Source organism: Mauremys reevesii, linkage group 6, assembly GCF_016161935.1.
Source record: "Mauremys reevesii isolate NIE-2019 linkage group 6, ASM1616193v1, whole genome shotgun sequence".
Lineage (NCBI taxonomy): Eukaryota > Metazoa > Chordata > Testudines > Geoemydidae > Mauremys > Mauremys reevesii.
The window spans coordinates 17,448,374-17,466,772 of NC_052628.1; the positions used below are offsets into that span (position 1 = coordinate 17,448,374).

The following is an 18,399-nucleotide window of genomic DNA, read 5'->3' on the forward strand; positions in this document are numbered from 1 at the left end:
TTAAGCTGGATTTGAGGAGTGGGATAGAAGACAAACTCTGTAGCTCATTACCAAGCCAATGAGCCCTCCAGTCATCCAACCTACTAATCATTTTGCTCAGTGCATTTAATCCTTCCCTATACAATATGAGCCAAATGCTGTTCTCTGTCAGTCTTCAGTGAGTTGCCCAACTGATGGACCACTGTGGGTGAAATTTACCTGTACTACAAAGTCATATATAACACTTATGCTCCACACTGGAATTTCATGGGGAGGTTATAGGCTGTGGGGCATTCCCTATGGTCTCCAAGCTAGTCTTGCCTAAGCCAGCACTGTTAGAGGGAACAGGACAGTAGGAGGCCACATGTGGTCCCAACACCCATGTGTGTTACAAAGGGACTATGGCTGCTAATTTAGCCCATAGGCTGAAGTAGCAGTCATGGAGGACTGCACTGCAGCCCCAGGCTTAGGCCCCACATATGGGGTGGATTTCCAGACACTCAAATACTACAATGATGGATGTAACTTAAGAATCTAAACAGGGAGATTTGATCTTCCCTAGGGCTTTCACACTTCTTGTGTTTAGTGCTGAGTACTTAGGCTCTATATAGAGGAAGTGGTTTTTTATCACTATTTCATCTCCTGTTCTTTTAAGAAAAGATGTGTGTTTATACTCATAACGCTGCTTTGGGTTCTAAGCAAGGATGCATTCTGTGATCACTTTTCCATCTTACATACATTAGTTAAAGTTTGTTTGTTTTGTTTTAATTTGTTAGTCAAAGCATCTCTTTAGACTCCAGTGCTGCTGGTAGAGACTTATATCTGCTGTATGTACTTCCCCCATCAATCTGGAGTCAAATTCTTAATAGAGGCTCTGACAAGATCTCATCTGAAAGTCAGAATTTCTGGTCTGTAGGTAATTCCAAATGAAAAATATTGTTTCAGAATTAAAAGCAACAATTTTGATATAATTAAACATTTTTCTTTTGAAAATTTCAAAATGAAATTGAGCCAGGGAACCCAAGCTCCACCGTGGACCCTTGGACAGTCCATGTGGCTGGATTGCCCCAGAGTCTCAGACCCTAGAAGTTTAGGCTTCTCAGCAGCCAGTAAGATGAGTTGGCCAGGAACTAGTTGGTCAAACAAAAGTTGGTTGAAACCAAAATGTTTACAGAAAACATCTACTGTTTGACTTTTGGAAAATTCCCATCCAGCTCTAATTCTGATTGCTTTATACAAGTTTGCTTACAATGGTACTTTTTGAAAATAGATTTGTGCTGTTCAAAATAGCTATTTTCCCTCTGAAACAGTTCTAGTCTGCCTTTATTTTTCCTGTTGTTGACTTTAAAAATATAGCTAATTTCAAAACTTTTATTTTTGGTGAAAAACTAGCAAATCGTGTTTTTGTAAAAATGTCTATTTTGTCTCTGTCAAAACTGTTTGGATTCTACAGCTCAGTGAGTTACATTAAAAAATTTACTTTAACTGATATTGATCCTTTTGTGCTTATGCTTATTGAGGACAACAAATAGGATATATTCAGAACTAAATCAACAATAAGATTCTAAACACATTTCTCCTTAATTTGACCTGTTGCTGTTGGCTGTTCTGGAATGGGTCTGTCTCCTGTGGTGTTGTTTATTTTTTTTTTCATTAAAAAAAAAACACACTTTTTTTTCAATGTAGAATGAAAACAGATACTGAAAACTCTCAAATCTTTTCACAAAACAGAATTCTTGTTTTTCCAGCCAGTCTTAAATATTATTTAACAATGGTCCTGTTGTGCTTAATTCAGTAATGTTAAGTGGTTTTGAGATCACTGTGAAAATGTTTGAACCTACCCTCAGATATACATTTACAATAGTTTAGTTATGCATTGACTCCCTCAGCCCATGGTATTTGCTTTTATCAATCAATATTGCTGCTGAATGCCAGTATTAAAGATCTAGTAAAGATATTGGCCATCAGTTTGGATAAAATCCCTCCAGTGTTGCTCCTCCCTCAGTAAAACTGGACAGGAACACTAATTAAATATGGAAAGTGTTAATGACACAATGATCAATTAAAAAAACCAAACAAAAAAAAACCCAATAAAAACCTAGGTAAAATTTTCGAAAACCCAAGTTATTTTTAAAAATGATGGGATTTAGGCACCTCAATCCCTGATGTTCAGTTATATATGAAAATTGGACCTAGACTTCTTTAATCATTTAGTTGCTTTTGAAAATGTTACAACTATTCCTCTCTATGCAGAATCAGCTCCCTGTTATCCTATTGCTTTATCCTGTGTGTTAATTAGAGGTAGGTGACAAAAGCAAAAACATGTTTTTGTGTATTCATTTCAAGCTGAATCTACTCTGGCTGTGCTTCTTTTCTGTGAGCCTTTGAGGACAGCACATCCGTACCTGTGGAAACCAAATTTTAAACTTCCACATCCAAGTCTTTGCAACAGGAGTGTTTGTATGCTCACACATTCAGGCAACAGGAACAATGCCATGTGACACATAGGACCAGTCACAGCAAATCTACACAGTTCAGATGCAGTGTGTGTATACTCAAATCAGAGTAACATTTTTCAAAGATTACTTGAATAAATATGAGCTAATTGCAAGTTTCTCGTGGATGTTTTGTTAGCAGAAAAGGAGGCTAAATTACTCATTGTGAATTATTCGCTCGTCTCTAATGCTAATTTATTTTGTCTTAATTCTGTAATCCTTCCAGGGATTTTATTCCACACTGATTTCTTTGGTTTTTGTTATCACTTAGTCCTCCGCACCTAATGCCTGTTCTGTAATTGTTTTGACTAGAAAACATCTTGCAATAAAACTAGATTTTTTTTAAAACCGAACAGCAAAATTGTAAGTGTGAGTAACGCTGCCATTACAGCTGAAAAGACACAAAGTACAGAGGATGATAACTCAAGCAAAGACAAATAGAAAAATATATTACAGGAGAGCCAAGCAGCAGTCAGTGTTCCCATGTGGCTAGAACACTATTGAATTGACTCGCTGAGAGCAAACGAGGATACTTTTGGTCTGTGGATTTTATGTTACTTTGGACTCCACTGAATGCTTGGCTGTGTCTTACCGTGAGACATCACAGAAATGTCAGTATAATAGTGGCCTACTACTGCGGGGGAGTGGGGGAAGGATGAGTTTGTTTGCTGTACAAACATACGTACAAGGTAATGGAGGTGGATGGCAGTTTTGTCAAGATGCTGAAAATTGTCTTGCAAACTTGCAACTGATCACTATCAATGCAAAAAAAAAAAAAACCAATGTCAGCAGCTGCAACCCATTGCTCCAACTTTTAAATGTTGCAATTTTGTTTGCTCTTTTTATTTGAAACAAGGAGAGTATCCTGTGGTCACTAAACTTGATCCCTTTTTCATATATGTAGATCTTCATCATTCTAGTAATACTTTTTTTCATATTTTAAAGGGGATACAGAAATTGCATAAGGGGCATACAGTATACTCCCCATTATCTGAACATCTGCATTATCCAAATCCCTTTATTGCCCCCCATGTATCTTATGCTGGAGGACGATTATGCTGGTGGGATTCCGCTAATGCAGAGGTCAGATAATAGAGCAGAAACCTCCAGCCAGAATTACAAGAAAGAAGTGCTAGACAAGCCCCCGCCCACGGGGGAGGCCACCCCACTACTGAATGGCACCTCTCCGTTTGATTTTCCAAACTCCCAATTATGTGAATAAAATCTGTGTCCTCCATGCTATTGGGATAAGTCGGAGTATACTGTATATGGTAATTTCCTCATACTTTTTAAAACATAAAACTGTCAGGCAGCTAGTTTTTTTCACACAAACATTATTGCTTGTGCCTGATTCAGAGCTAGGAGTGCTATATTGGCCATGCGTGCATAAAGAAGTCACTATTCTGACACCAGTATATTGCCATTGATGTTTTAATAGTAGCCTCTGCTCAGCCATGCACGACTTCAACAAACAGCTGACTGTGAACAAATGGATGGGGACAAAATTCAGATTCAGACATTCAAGGCGGTGTAATGTAGACCCCCTAATATGGACTTAAAATGCCCTTACACTTCTAAGACCACCTTTTACACCTCTCTTTTGACATGCCAGGTGGTCTAAGTTGAAGGATACATGCTGAGAAGCTAGAGGGTGGGGTGAAAGGCACAGGTTAAAATAGGTAGGGTCATTTTAACTACACTTTCTTCTGACTCCTCGGGGTAAGTTACACGCATTTTAAAGATGCTCACACATTTGTAGCTTGATGGTAGGGATAAGGGTGGCAAACTGACACCATCTTTATATTAGCGAAATAAGCTGGGTGAAATAATATCTTTTATTTGACCAATTTCTGTTGTCTCACCAATATCCTGGGACCGACAGGGCTACAACTACACTGCATACCATCTTTATTTGTCACGTTTGAATTTGTTCCACAGCCTCGCAGAGGAGAACATGGAAATTAATGTATTTTCTGTAATCACCTACCAGATACTTGTATAGATGTTCTTGGTTAAAGTTCATCAGGTAGAACTGGTAGCCCTGAATGACCTTAATTTCTCCAAATTGGAAAGTTTTTATCCAGCATGACTGGCTTACGGAAGAAATTAGTATACTCATTTAAAATTGTTGCCCCTTCTACACATGTAAGGACACTGAAATGGTTAGAGCTGATTTAAAAAAAAACAACAGTTGTTGACCTTTTGATGACCTCTGATCACACAGTCAGATTTCATGTCTGAATCGTAGAAGCCCACAATCCATAGGTGTAGGAAAATTCAAGATTCCAGGTCAATGGCAACTTGGAAAATAATTGTTTCAGTCTCTCAGTGGCCTGCTACAGTCTTCTGTGCTATATTAGAGTATGACTATGAGATATTAAATTGCTGCATATTTATGTAAAACAATGATGCTGATGCTACTATATCTAGTGGTATTACTAGTGAAACTGAATTGTGAATTCCTCTTCTCTGCATTCCTGGATCAAAGCCTCTGCACTGACAACAAAACTGGTTGTCATTTTAGTAGGGGACAGTGAAAACCTCTGAAAGAATGTTGCATGAGTCAGAGTCCTCCCCACACACAAAGGGAACCAGAAGACAATATCTGACTAATGGACTGCAGTAGAAATATTCAATATTCTTTGAGAATCCTGTTGCACTTTACTCTGACAGTGTGGCTTGAGAAACACAATTGAGTGGCACTAGACTAAAACAAATTGATCCAAACATAGTGAATATGGGGTGTCTGACATTTGGCCGATAACTGTGGTAAATCAGGTGTTGAGGCTTTCTTAGTATCATGCTGTGGATATCCTTTCAGTTGGCTCCTGTGGTTACACATAATATCTTTGGTGCTGTGAGGGGATAACAAGTATGATAAAGCAAATTGGCACAAGTTGCCACTTTGTTATTGCAGTGATCACAGGAATGTAAACTAGAAGAATTTGGAGGATGACACTACATGGCAAGTTATGTAAAATATTAGCGCTATTGTGTTGCAGACTTCTGGAATCTGGAGGCTGCAGTGATATTTCTAAAGCACAATTATCTGAAAATATTAGACAATGAAGATAATTTTTATTGTATAAAATTAGATTTCTCCTCAGGCTTAGTGGCATGTTGGTTGAAGTAAAACCCTGTTTCAAAAGAGTGTGCTAGCTTGATGATTAATAATAATTGAGCTATAACAATTCTTAAAGTGCTTCACAAATATAACTAATTAATCCTCCCAATACCCTCATGAGGTAAGTAAGCATAACCTCATTCACAGTAAGGAATTAACATCTGAAAAATACTGCCTACTCTTTGATCCCCTCTACAGCAATTCATCTATTTACTTGTTCAATGTAGACCTGGCTACTAGTTTAGAAGTAATCAGCATAGGCAAAGAATCCAGTCAGCTGGTGGTTGACTTGCAGGTACTAATCCTTACGTTCTGATTATAAGGCAGGAAGAAGAGTACATTGGGGTGGAGAAGTTTTTAATCTCCTGTCATAGCCACCAGATAGCTAGGTTACTCAGCACTCTTTTCAGGCTACTGTGTAATCTGTATTAAATTACACTGTCTTGCATCCGACGAAGTGGGCATTCACCCACGAAAGCTCATGCTGCAAAAAAAAAGTTAGTCTATATTATGCACAGATTCTTTGCTTGCTTTTTTACAGAACCAGACTAACACGGCTACCTCTATGATACTTCAAAGCAAAACAATTAAAAAAAAAAACCCTCTTAAGAACATTTGTAAGGTTGCAAAATCAAGCACTCAAAACTTATGAAGTATCAGAGGGGTAGCCGTGTTAGTCTGGATCTCTAGAAGCAGCAGAGAGTCCTGTGGCACCTTATAGACTAACAGACGTATTGGAGCATGAGCTTTCGTTGGTGAATACCCACTTTGTCGAATGCATTCCCTTCTAGTGCTGGTACATGTAGAGGATACTATTCGTTACTCAGTTAACTCAAGTGGCAGAGGTCTGACTGGTAGATATAAAGTTTACAACACTGCTGCTGGAAAAAATAGCATGTGATCATATAATTAAAGATTGTACCATAACGTCTACACACAAGTGGGCTGAATTAAGGTTGCACAGGCAGACTTAATTGTGACACTTCATAAGTTTTGAGTGCTTGATTTTGCAACCTTACAAATGTTCTTTTAAGAGGTTTTTTTTTAATTGTTTTGCTTTGAAGTGTAATTTAATACCGATTACACAGTAGCCTGAAAAGAGTGCTGAGTAACCTAGCTATCTGGTGGCTATGACAGGAGATTAAAAACTTCTCCACCCCAATGTACTCTTCTTCCTGATATTTGCTGCCTCCAGAGGAATGGTGAGACTGAGGAATCCTGGGTTCCATTCAGGCTCTGAAGGGCACAGACTTCTCTGTGCATTCCTCCCCAAGCCTGACCTTTTCTTCCTCCTCCCCTCCATCCTGTCCCAGACTTGCCTCTTTCCCACCCTTGGCTCATTCTCCCAGTTCCATTGTCCTCACCTAACTCATCCTAATCTGCACACCTCAGGTTTTTCATTCCAGTCCCAGCAAATCTAATGTCAGCCCTCCGGACTCCCTGTATCAGTTCCCCCAATGCTGAGTCTCCTTATCTAGCCATTCCCAGTTCCCCCCAGCTCCTTGCTTCCAGTTTTGCTGCTCAGCTAGTCCTATTTCTGTCCCCTCCTGGCTCCTCAGCTAATCTGCCTCTCCCCTGACATACTTTGGCCTCGGTCACCCAATCCACAACCCTCATTCCCCATATCCACTGGCTCCCAGACCCAATTAGAGCTGAATGTAAATGCTAACGTTTCAAATATGTTTTGGGTTGGAATCAGAATAAAAGTTAAAAATTTCAAAACTTTCAGTGGAAAGTATGTTCTGAAAATTCTTTAGGTTTTGAAAAAATTGAAACATTTCTGTTCAATTTTTCCAAAATGAAACTCCCTAGGTTGCTCCTGGGGAGTCCTCAGGAGTCAAATGCATCCCCCACTGTGCAGCAGGGAGTCTAGAAACCCTGATAACCCTGTCTCAGGCTGCTGGCTTTAGTTTTGCTCCAGTCACAATCTTCCTCCCTGGACTATGTCTACACTACAGCCGGGATCTATGCTCTGAGATCGATCCACCCACAGTCGATTTAGCAGGTCTAGTGAATACCCGGCAAATTGACAGCAGATCACGCTCCAGTTGACCCCTGTATTCTACCCCCAACGAGAAGAGTAAGGTAAGTTGACAGGAGAGTTTCTTCTGTCGACCCCCCGTGGTGTAGACCCCGTAGTATCTTGACCTAAGGTATGTCAACTCCAGGTATATTAGTCACATAGCTGGAGTTGCGTAGCTTAGGTTGACTTACCATGGTAGTGTAGACATAGCCTCAGTGTCTTCTTCCCTCTCTCTCCTCTGGCTCTGTCTCGTTTTCCCAGGATCTTTGTCCAGCCAGTTCCAGTTCTTCGTCCATGCCTCTGATCATCAGATCTGTCACCCCTTACCTCCTTGTCCTCATCTCAGTGATTCTCAGTCCTAGTCACCCTACTCTGCCAATCCCTGTCTCCCTTTACACCCCAACTCCCTATCACATTTTCTCTCCTACTTATGCCAGCTTCCACTCCTACCTCCTTCCAGCTGAGTTTCCTTGTCTCCATTTACTGCCCTCTCCCTCCTCCAACTCTTGTCCCCTCTTCATCTGAACCAAGAAGCTTCCTTCTCCGTATTGCTTGAGCCAGAGGGGTCATGGAGAGACAGGAGGGACTAGCTCTTCAGTTGCAGTTCAGGTGCTTGGACCTCATACTGCTTCAGGCCCCAGCAGCCCATAACTTGCAATTTCAGGGAAAGTCCTGTTCAGTTCTGGATTGAGCCTGTCCAATGCAAATTAACTGGTATAAATTTAGCTGTTAAAATCTAAGAAGTCTCTGCTAAGCATGTGCAAATTATGGTTTGGTTTTGTTTTCCCCAGAGCCTTATAACGGCCAAATATTGGCAGATTTTCACTGGGAAAGCAAAAATCATATCCTTGGCCTATAGTCCAACCTCTGTCAAATATCAAGTCCCTTATCCAAAGCATGGGAGTACTAGACTTTTTGAAATAAAAGCTTGCCATTTAAAAAAAAATGTGCAAAACCAATGTATTTTCCCCTACCCTCTTTTGGCTAAAATTTTCCAGAACAATTGAACCTCATGAAAAACTTCACCCAGCATGGAAAATTTCAGCCTGAACAGTTAAAGATGGCAAAGTTACAAGCAAATGAATGAAATGTCTTATAATGGGAAGTATAGGGCAGCCTTAGTAGTATGGTGCTATGAACTCTGCTTATAAGGAAAGAAAACAAGGCAAAAAAGTTTGAAGGGGATATCTAGATAGAAACCTCATGCTTAAGGACCATAAGTTAACCTCTGTCTCAGGAGCTAGAGGGGAAGGATGGTGCAGTGCGTAAGGTGTTAACCTACCACTTAGGAGACCTGGGTTAAAATATTTGCTCTACCACAGACTTTCTTTGTGACCTTGGGCAAGTCCCTTAGTCTCTCTGTGCCTCAGTTCCCCATCTGTAAAATGGGCACAATAATGCTTTCCTACTCACAGAAGTATAGCAAAGATTATACCTCAAAAACTGTGAGGGGATCATATAGTAATGGGGGGACAGAAGAGGGCATATAAATACCATGGAGAGAGAGGAAGAAACTTTCTCTATGTGGAAGTTTTTCCATAATTGCCCTCTTCAGCATTCTTGTACTTTCTTCTGATGCTGGCCACCATCACACATCAGGTACTGGACTAGATAGTCCAATAATTCTGATCCACTATGATAATTCCTCTGTACCTTGAAAAATATTATGTAAATAAAATATATTTTATTAAAGAATAAGGCAACAGTTAAGCATTATATTTAATTTTAAACATCTATCAATAGACAATATTATTTTTACTAATATCTGGCCTATATATTGTGATAGACCCAGGCCAGTTGGGTACAACAAAGTAGTAGAAGGCAGATATACTGGCCACTGGATTAGCAGTTTTCTGTTCCCTGAGTGACCAGAGCAGGGGCTGCTCCAGACTAATGAGAAGACCTGACTCCAATTAACCTGCAAAGAGTCAGGTGAGGCCATTAAGGTAATGTGAACACCTGACTCTAATTAAGGCCCTTTTGATACTATAAAAGGGCTCACTCCAGTCAGGCAGGGGAGAGCCAGGGAGTCAGAGGAGAGGAATTGCTGTTGAAGGGCTGGTTAATGAAGACACCCTCAAACCATCGGGAGCCCTAAGGTAATGGTGAAGAAGGGAGAAGCAGGAGAGCTGTGGGGAAGTGTCCCAGGGAAATGAAGCAACTCGGGCAGTGAAAGATTGGCTGCCAACAGCTGCTAACATTAGGGTACCTGGGCTGGAACCCAGAGTAGAGGGTGGGCCTGGGTTCCCCCCCAACCTGCCACTACAGAAACACCTCTGGGGAAGGGAAGACAGGCCCCTGTCAGGACAGGAGGCTAAACTGTTCTGAAATAAGCCCCCAGGGACAACAGAGACGGTGGGAGTTCTCTCACCAACCTTCTTGCTGGTTTATGATGAAAAGGGCTCAGTAGACTGTAACCCTGGCCCTAGAGAAAGAAGGGCTACATGGAGGGTTGCAGTTAGCCACTGAGGCTAGCGTAAACCACCTGGAAGCGCGGGACCCACAGGGACAAGGTCGGAGCTCTGCCACAATATTTACCAACCTATATCCTGGATAGGCTAAATCATTTAAAAGAAACTCTACAACCTGACCCCAAGTTTCCCATAACTAGAGTTAGGCATGAGGTCATACTTCCTAGATCTGACTTTCTTAAGCTTCTTCCTGAAGGTGCTTTACACTGTCTTGGGTGTGCTTGCATGCACTGTATATGTGTATATTATTATTTATTCCATGCCCAAATGCATATATATAATATATATATAATACAAAACGCCAGTGGTTGACAATTAAAATCTTTGCATATGTCATTTGAAAGTTATTGTTAGCGTAGCATTCCTATAATATGTATGAATTATTACTAGGGCTGTCAATTAATCACAGTTAATTCATGTGATTAACTAAAACAAATTAATCATGATTTAAAAAATTAATCATGATTAATCACAGTTTTAATCAAAGTGTTAAAAATAGAATCCCAATTGAAATGTATTAAATATTTTTGGATATTTTCCTACATTTTCAAATATATTGATTTCAATTACAACACAGAATACCAAGTGCACAGTGCTCACTTTATATTATTTTTATTGCAAATATTTGCACTGTAAAAATGCTAAACAAACGAAACAGTATTTTTCAATTCACCTCATACAAGTAATGTAGGCAATCTCTTTATCATGAAAGTGCAACTTACAAATGTAGATTTTTTTTGTTATATAACTGCAGTCAGAAACAAAACACTATAAATCTTTAGAGCCTACAAGTCCACTCAGTCCTACTACTTATGCAGCCAATCGCTAAAAGAAACAAGTTTGTTTACATTTATGGGAGATAATACTGCCAACTTCTTATTTACAATGTCACCTGAAAGTGAGAACAGACGTTTGCATGGCACTTTTGTAGCCAGCATTGCAAGGTATTTGTGTGCCAGATATGCTAAAAATTTGTATGCCCCTTCATGCTTTGGCCACCATTCCAGAGGAGATACTTACATGCTGATGACACTAGTTAAAAAAATAATGTGTAATTAAATTTTGACTGAACTCCTTGGGGGAGAATAGTATGTCTCCTGCTCTGTTCTACCTGCATTCTGCCATGTATTTCATGTTATAGCAGTCTCAGATGATGACCCAGCACATGTTCATTTTAAGAACACTTTCACTGAAGATTTGACAAAACACAAAGAAGGTACCAATGTGAGATTTCTAAAGATAACTACAGCACTCAACCCAAGGTTTAAGAATCTGAAGTGCCTTTCAAAATCTGATCAGGACAGCATGCAGAGCATGCTTTCAGAAAGAGCAACACTCCGATGCGGAAACTACAGCACCCGAACCACCAAAAAGGAAATCAACCTTCTGCTGGTGGCATCTGACTCAGATGATGAAAGTGAACATGCGTTGGTCTGCACTGCTTTGGATCGTTATCGAGCAGAACCCATCATCAGCATGGATGAATGTCCTCTGGAATGTTGGTTGAAGATGAAGGGACATAGAAATCTTTAGTGCATCTGGCACGTAAATATCTTACAATGCTGGCTAGAACAGTGCCACGTGAACGTCTGTTCTCACTTTCAGGTGACGTAAACAAGAAGTGGGTAGCGTTATCTTCTGCAAATGTAAACAAACTTGTTTGTCTGAGCAATTGGCTGAACAAGAAGTAGTACTGAATGGACTTGTAGGCTCTAAAATTTTACATTGTTTTATTTTTGAATGCAGTTATTTTTTGTACATAATTCTACATTTGTAAGTTCAACTTTCATGATAAAGAGATTGCATTACAGTACTTGTATTAGGTGAATTGAAAAATGCTATTTCTTTTGTTTTTTACAGCACAAATATTTGTAATAAAAATAAATACAAAGTGTACAGTGCTCACTTTGTATTCTGCGTTGTAATTGAAATGAATATATTTGAAAATGTAGAAAACATCAAAAATATTTAAACGGTATTCTATTATTGTTTAATAGTGTGATTAATCGCACCATTAATCACAATTATTTTTTAATCGCACGATTAATCGTGATTATTTTTTTTAATTGCTTGACAGCCCTATTACAATAATAAAAGGCAAAAATATCAAGATTTTAATGACAACCACTTTAGGCATTTCTAAAATACTCCTCTTCATTAGGCATCTTTCTTCTGGTGCAGTCAGCCCTCGGTAGATCATCTGTGCTGAAAATTCAAATCTGCAGGTTTTACCTCTTTTTGGAAAGAGATTCTTTATTCTACACATTTCATCCCTTTGTCATGAAAGAGACTTTGTTCCTCCAATTATTCTACTATCAAACCGAGTCCTTTTCATCTAAAGCATTGCAAGTTTCTTCTGCTTTCTTTCTGTCTCTTTAACTGTCGCTCTCAGACAATAGCTGCTCCCCTCTCTCTGTGTTCTGGAACAAACCAGGTGAAAGGGTCGTCCATATTCATAAGCTGGCTTTCCGCAGTTTACTGCAGCTTCTTTTTACATGATCATCTTATGCATGATCATTGCAGAATGTTTTTCAGGTCCTGGAGCAAAGCACTAAAAAGAATGTCTGAAGCTATCAGACAGTTAAAATAGTTATTACAAGCCTTTTAAACAATCTCCTATTGCCTCAGCTCACTACAGAGCCTAACTGTGCTTTCAGTGTAGTGAGAATAGTCAAAATGTCTTTGAACCAGTTTCAACACAACATTTGCTCAGTTTACTTGCCATGAAGAGGAATATTAAGCCATTCTGGTTTGAGGGAACAGCAATCAAAGGAATTTGGAGTCTGCCAGAGCAGCTTCTGTGATGTACAAAGACCTTTGTACGAGTAATATCATAAATAGTATTATTTGACACATTCAATCAGGCTATCAATACCCTTATACTATAGATTTATATTGTCTGAAAACTAAGCTCAAGCAAAGATTTTTATCTCATTTTCTCTTTGTTATTGCTTTGCTGTGCTAAAACATTGCACGGTTAGAAAAGTCAATGCCTCAGTGTGCATCCCATGTTGCTCCCACATTTGGGAGCTCTGGAGCACCTTAAAGTCAGGAGGTGAGATTTGCTTCAAGCCAGTTACTGCACCAGATGCTTTCAGACAGTCTTTGTGCTAGTTGTCTGTGGAGCTTATAGGATCTCAAAATTAATTAGGAATCAGGATTATCTGTAGACAGCAAATAGCGTAGACACTGGGAAAATATTTCTCTGGCAGACAGAAAAGAAATAAGTAAAATTGGTTCAATCAAGTTTGTATGAGTCTCTATTGCTAAGGGTGTTCAAAAAGCCTGTAAGTATGTTGGATATTTTCAGCCCTCAATCCAAAACTCATTGAAGTCAGTGGGAGCTTTCCTGAAAGTTGAAAATTCCTGGAATTATGTTACGTGGAGCACAGAAAGATATTAATCAGGCTGACACAAGGACACTATCTCTGGAAATGCAAACATCCAGAAATGGTACTTATGAGAATAAATGGATTTCTATTAATGTATCAGTTTTATTTGCTTGTAAGTAAACAGACAGGTTCTTGGGCTATTTGGACATCCAGTTTGTTAGTTGCCATTTTGCTGATCAGTACTTTGCCTCCCATTTTAAGATCTTCCATCTTCAGAGTGGACAGTTTATATAGACACATAATAACAAGCTGGAAGTTTGCATGACCAAGCAACTAGAGCTCATACCCTTCCCTGTCAGCTCAGACCACAGGCAGACCAAGGAGGATTAATAGATAGAAAGTGTTATTAGAAAGAGATTTAATAGGAATTTCTTAGCAATTGTAAAGGTTTTAATAAGGCTAAAGAAACCATAATGTAGGCTGTTTGTGGATTACTAATGCTTTTTATAGGTCAATCACAAAGATACTAATCCAGTAAGTATAGTATCTGAGACTGAAGACATTGTGTATGTTTACAGCAAGAAAAGGTGCATGCATGCGTACACACACACACCTTTGCATGGTACACAACTAGTTACTGCCAGTAATAAAGCAAACAATTATGGGTTTATAAAAAGAGTCATGGGCAATTTTCCCTGACATGTCTTATTCCAGATTTGTTGTGAAACACATTATTTGAGTTATTATTCAGTTTGTTAATGACTTTTAAAAAAAAAATAATTATTTAAAAAATATTAATGCAACAAGTGTATAGGAAGAGGGTATATGAAGCTGACAGTGTTTTGGTTATTTATAGGATATTATGATTTAATGACACTAAGAACCATTTTGTTTAGAGCAGAGTTCATTTTTCAGCTATTAAAGGAAATACATTCAGTAGAGAACTAGAACCATAGAAAACTTATTCAGTGAAACCTTCTGAGTGGACTTGGGATGGCTTGTTTTTTTCCATCTCAAATGTGCAAGACATTTTTTTTTATTTAAAAAATCAAGTGAAACTAGGTAGTTTGACTACCTTATGCTTTGACATTTTGAGATTCTTTGAACTTCAGCAAAATTTGGGTGGGAGGGAATTGACACAAATTGAATCAGAGGAGAATGTTTGAATGCAACTTCCACAGAGTGAAACTGTAGTTTTCAACAGCCCTGTGCAGATCTGCACAAGGTCACTGAAGTTTGCCTTTAGCTGGTTTTATTGGAAGAGAGTATCTTAGGCAAGTTTTTCATGGTCCTTTGAACAGGAGCTTATAACCATTGCAAACATTGTTAGAAGGTACTCCCATCATTAGGGATGTTATCTGGCTGTATCTGAATGGATGCAGAGGGCTCCCTGCTGCAGAATTGGTAGAGTCCTTCTGCTCAAGAGAACAGGATTCTGAGGGTGGCAAGGGGGATATATGCCATGTATATGGCATGAAGCTTATCCCTACAGATCTTCCTGCCTGGCAGCAAGCTGGGACTGTTTGGAGACAAGAACGAGGAAAGGTGCATTGGAAGAGAGGCAAGACTAGAAGAAACACAACTGCACATGTCCTTTGGATCTTCTCCTCTATGTCCCTGAGATGGGCACGGAGACTTAGCTTTCATTCAGTGGTCTGGTCTTGGTGAGAGGATTCCATCCTTGTCCGACCTTTTCCCTTGTGGATTTCAATAGTAATAAGAAATTAGAATACTCAAACCAGATTTGCCCCTTGTAAGGAAGAGTGTAAAGTGCTAAGGAAGCACCTATTTTCTTGTGATTCACTTTCACTTTTTAAGTTGATGGCTAATATCCCTCTGCTACAGCATGTTGTTGTCAGTTTTATAGAGTAAAGTCTTTTCTAAGCACAAGCTTCTTGTGGCAGTTGCTGATTCTTCTTTTGTGTATTGTACAGGGCTGAACATGCCAGTCGCAGCAGTCAGTTCTCATTAAATCTATGGACAAAAACCACAATGTTTGGATCTGGATCCTCATTACCCCAAAGTTCAGGAATTTTTGGATCTCAGGTTTCGGATAACAGTGATCTCTATTAAATAATATTTACATTGAATGGAATTAGGTCTCATGACCTTGGGTAGGTCAAACATTGTATTATAGGTTTAAAAGTTCTACTGCAGAGACCTGGTTGGTAGCTGTTACCTATTTCTAGCTAGTCTTCACTTGATGGATATTTTGACTATTCCACTGTGATTACAGAAATCATCAAATAAGATATCCAAAACGATGTATTTGTCTATTAAACAGGTAACTTGGGACAAGGAGCATTTTAGTAGTGTTTCCCGGTCAATATACTTGTAAATGTGTATGTAGATTTTTCTAAAAGCTAATTAAGGACATGAGCTTGCACCTGTTCAAGTCAATGGGAGTGTTGCTACTGATTTAGGACCTGATCCTGAAAAGTGCTAAGTGTGCCTGTGAGCTGCCATCTGCTCCCAACTCCCATTGTTTCCAACCATATAAATTCTAGAAAGGACCCAAATCATCTCTTGATAGGTACATTATAGTCCCCTTACAGTGAATTCTAGTGGCCTATGCAATAGTCTGCATACCAGTGCAGAGTGAGCAGATTTTCCTAGTGATTTGTTTCTGATGCATAAAAAAAGCTTGGGAGATCACATACATGTATTCCAATCACTAGCTCTCATTTTATGATGCACTTGTGAATTCTGCTCTTTTTTTGTGTTGGTAATCAGAGACTGAAACAGATGGTAAAGGCTCATCCTAAAGTGATGTGTCCATTCAAATAACCTGCTAAACACTGCCATGTGAGTGTTTGTTATAAACGTCTGTTTGTTCATTATGATAAGGGTTTTTTTTCTCAGCTCAAACACAATGAAAATAAAATGAGCCATTGGAAATGTTTACAGTGACTCACTATAAAAAGAATTACTGAATCAGGAACACAGTGGCAATTCATTCCTCCACTGTCTCTGTATACACTTGGTTTAGGTTGTCAATTACTCAGGGTGTCTATCTTCTGATTTCCAGTGGCGTGTAATGAGTCATAAGATTTTTGCAGCATTTGCAAAGTTTCTTGATGATGATGTATATTTTTATTGTATTAGTTAGTTTAAAAAAAAGACAGTGGTGTCTTTCTTTCCATTTTTCTGCAATTTCTTAACAGTATATTTTAATTGCCTTTTATACAGATGGATACATTGACAATATGTTCTTTTAGCGTCCTTAGATGTATTGAACTGATGCTATTTAAGAAAAGTCCTCTCCTACATTTGGATGGCGCAGCGTATAGATTTACATGATTTTGACATTTTCAGTATTTTTTATCACTGTTAAAAACAATATATGCAAGTTTTAGCAATTCATTTCCAGAGCTGTGAAATCCCACCTGTCCTACAGAATGGGAGTATCTTTATTGTAGGTACTCAGTGTTATTCAATAGAAGTCAACCTAACTTTTGTTCTACTTTTCCCTACTTTTTGTTTATTTATTCAGAAGTCTATACTATGAGGGTTAGTGAGATTGTCTTTAATTGCTGGTAAAATTAGAATTCAGTAAGCACCGTGCTTGATTTTGCTGTCAAAAAACAATACACGTTTTTGGGGAAAATAAGTGTTATGTAAAATAAAGAAAATTCTGTTATAAGCATATAAAAAGCTTATATCTCTTCACTCTTGAGAAACTGAAAAACCCCTATGATACCATAAAAAGAAAACCACTGAATTTAAAGTGTGATTAATACTTATTCTAACATATGTGATGAATAAAAATAACAGTATGCCCCTCAAAGCCAGTTTAGTGCTAAAGTACTATGGCTGAAGAACTGTATCTCCTGGGCATTCCAGGTGTTACATAAATACTTTTTCGGCATCCAAAACCTTATATAGACAAGCATTTTGGTGATCAAAAGGTAGAAACATTTCCTATCAAATATAAAGGGAGGAGATGCAGACAACCAGGGTTGTTAATAGGCTCTCAACAGTGCTGCTACTTATCTGACCTGTACTTGAGATTACTTTTTTTTTTTTTACTTTGGTTGATTATTTCTACAATCTTCTCACTGAAACAGTATCACAGATCTTGTGATTGTTTAAAACAAATCCCCTTTGAAACGAATGCAGGCCTGTCCACTTCCTGGAAAAGTATAGTACACTTTATGTACATAGTACATGTAGTAACTGTTCAGTATAGAACCCTTTCTTCCAGGGATGAAAATTGCTCAGTTGAGTTTCCAGTACTCAAAATTGCTGAATGAGGAAAACAAAGTTATTTCAATCATAAAAGCTATGAGAAAATGAAGTAAATCTGCATAGATAATATCACTTGTACATTTTCCTGTACTATGCTATTAAAGTCAAAACCCTAGAATAGGAGACAGTTGAAACTCATCTATTAGTTGCCCTTATTTTCCCTAGGAGCAGTGAATGTAAAATATATCTATACCACTGGAATCTACGTATTCTACTAGATGACTATCAGAGGTCTCCATTTTTTATATGTGGATCTTTTCATTTCCCATTATGTGAAAATGGCAACATACGTTTTCTTGCACATGCGCATGCACATAGAGTAAAACAACGCATTTTAGGTAATGGTGAATCTATCAAGAAGGCACTGAATGACACCAGAGGAAGGCTATGTACCATATAATATTAGGGAATGCTGAGTATGGAGCATGCTCTTTCAAGTACACTTGATATGTGTGGGAAAACAGAGTGATCCAGAGAGTAGCTATGAATTTTGGCAGGTGTCTAGGAAACCTAGATACCTAATTAGATTATTGTGTGATGCAATGTACTGTCTGTACCCACCTGAATCCAAAGATGGGCAAGAGGCTGATGGGTTCAGAAGGCGCTGGAGTCCCATATTGATTTTTTTTTCCTCCCTGGAGGGAAGGTTTAATGGATGGGGCAGAATATGCATGGAGCTTATTACCTTGCCAGGAGCTTAGAAAAGGAAGTACAAACTACCACTGAG

At 38.7% G+C, this 18,399-nt stretch overlaps 1 protein-coding gene across 5 annotated transcripts in view; it reads left to right on the plus strand.

Annotated features, from left to right (window-relative positions):
* The window catches only part of DCC (DCC netrin 1 receptor), a 555,466-nt gene that overhangs the window by 354,871 nt on the left and 182,196 nt on the right, over positions 1-18,399 (plus strand). Inside the window, exon 18 of one of the 5 annotated variants that reach the window (XM_039544138.1) lies at positions 2,326-2,391. The exons of the other annotated variants lie outside the window; for them this stretch is intronic. Within the exon in view, the coding sequence (XP_039400072.1) occupies positions 2,326-2,367 (42 nt within the window). The 3' untranslated portion in view covers positions 2,368-2,391. Of the gene's footprint in view, positions 1-2,325; positions 2,392-18,399 lie in introns of those variants that run through there. 5 annotated transcript variants of the gene reach the window in all.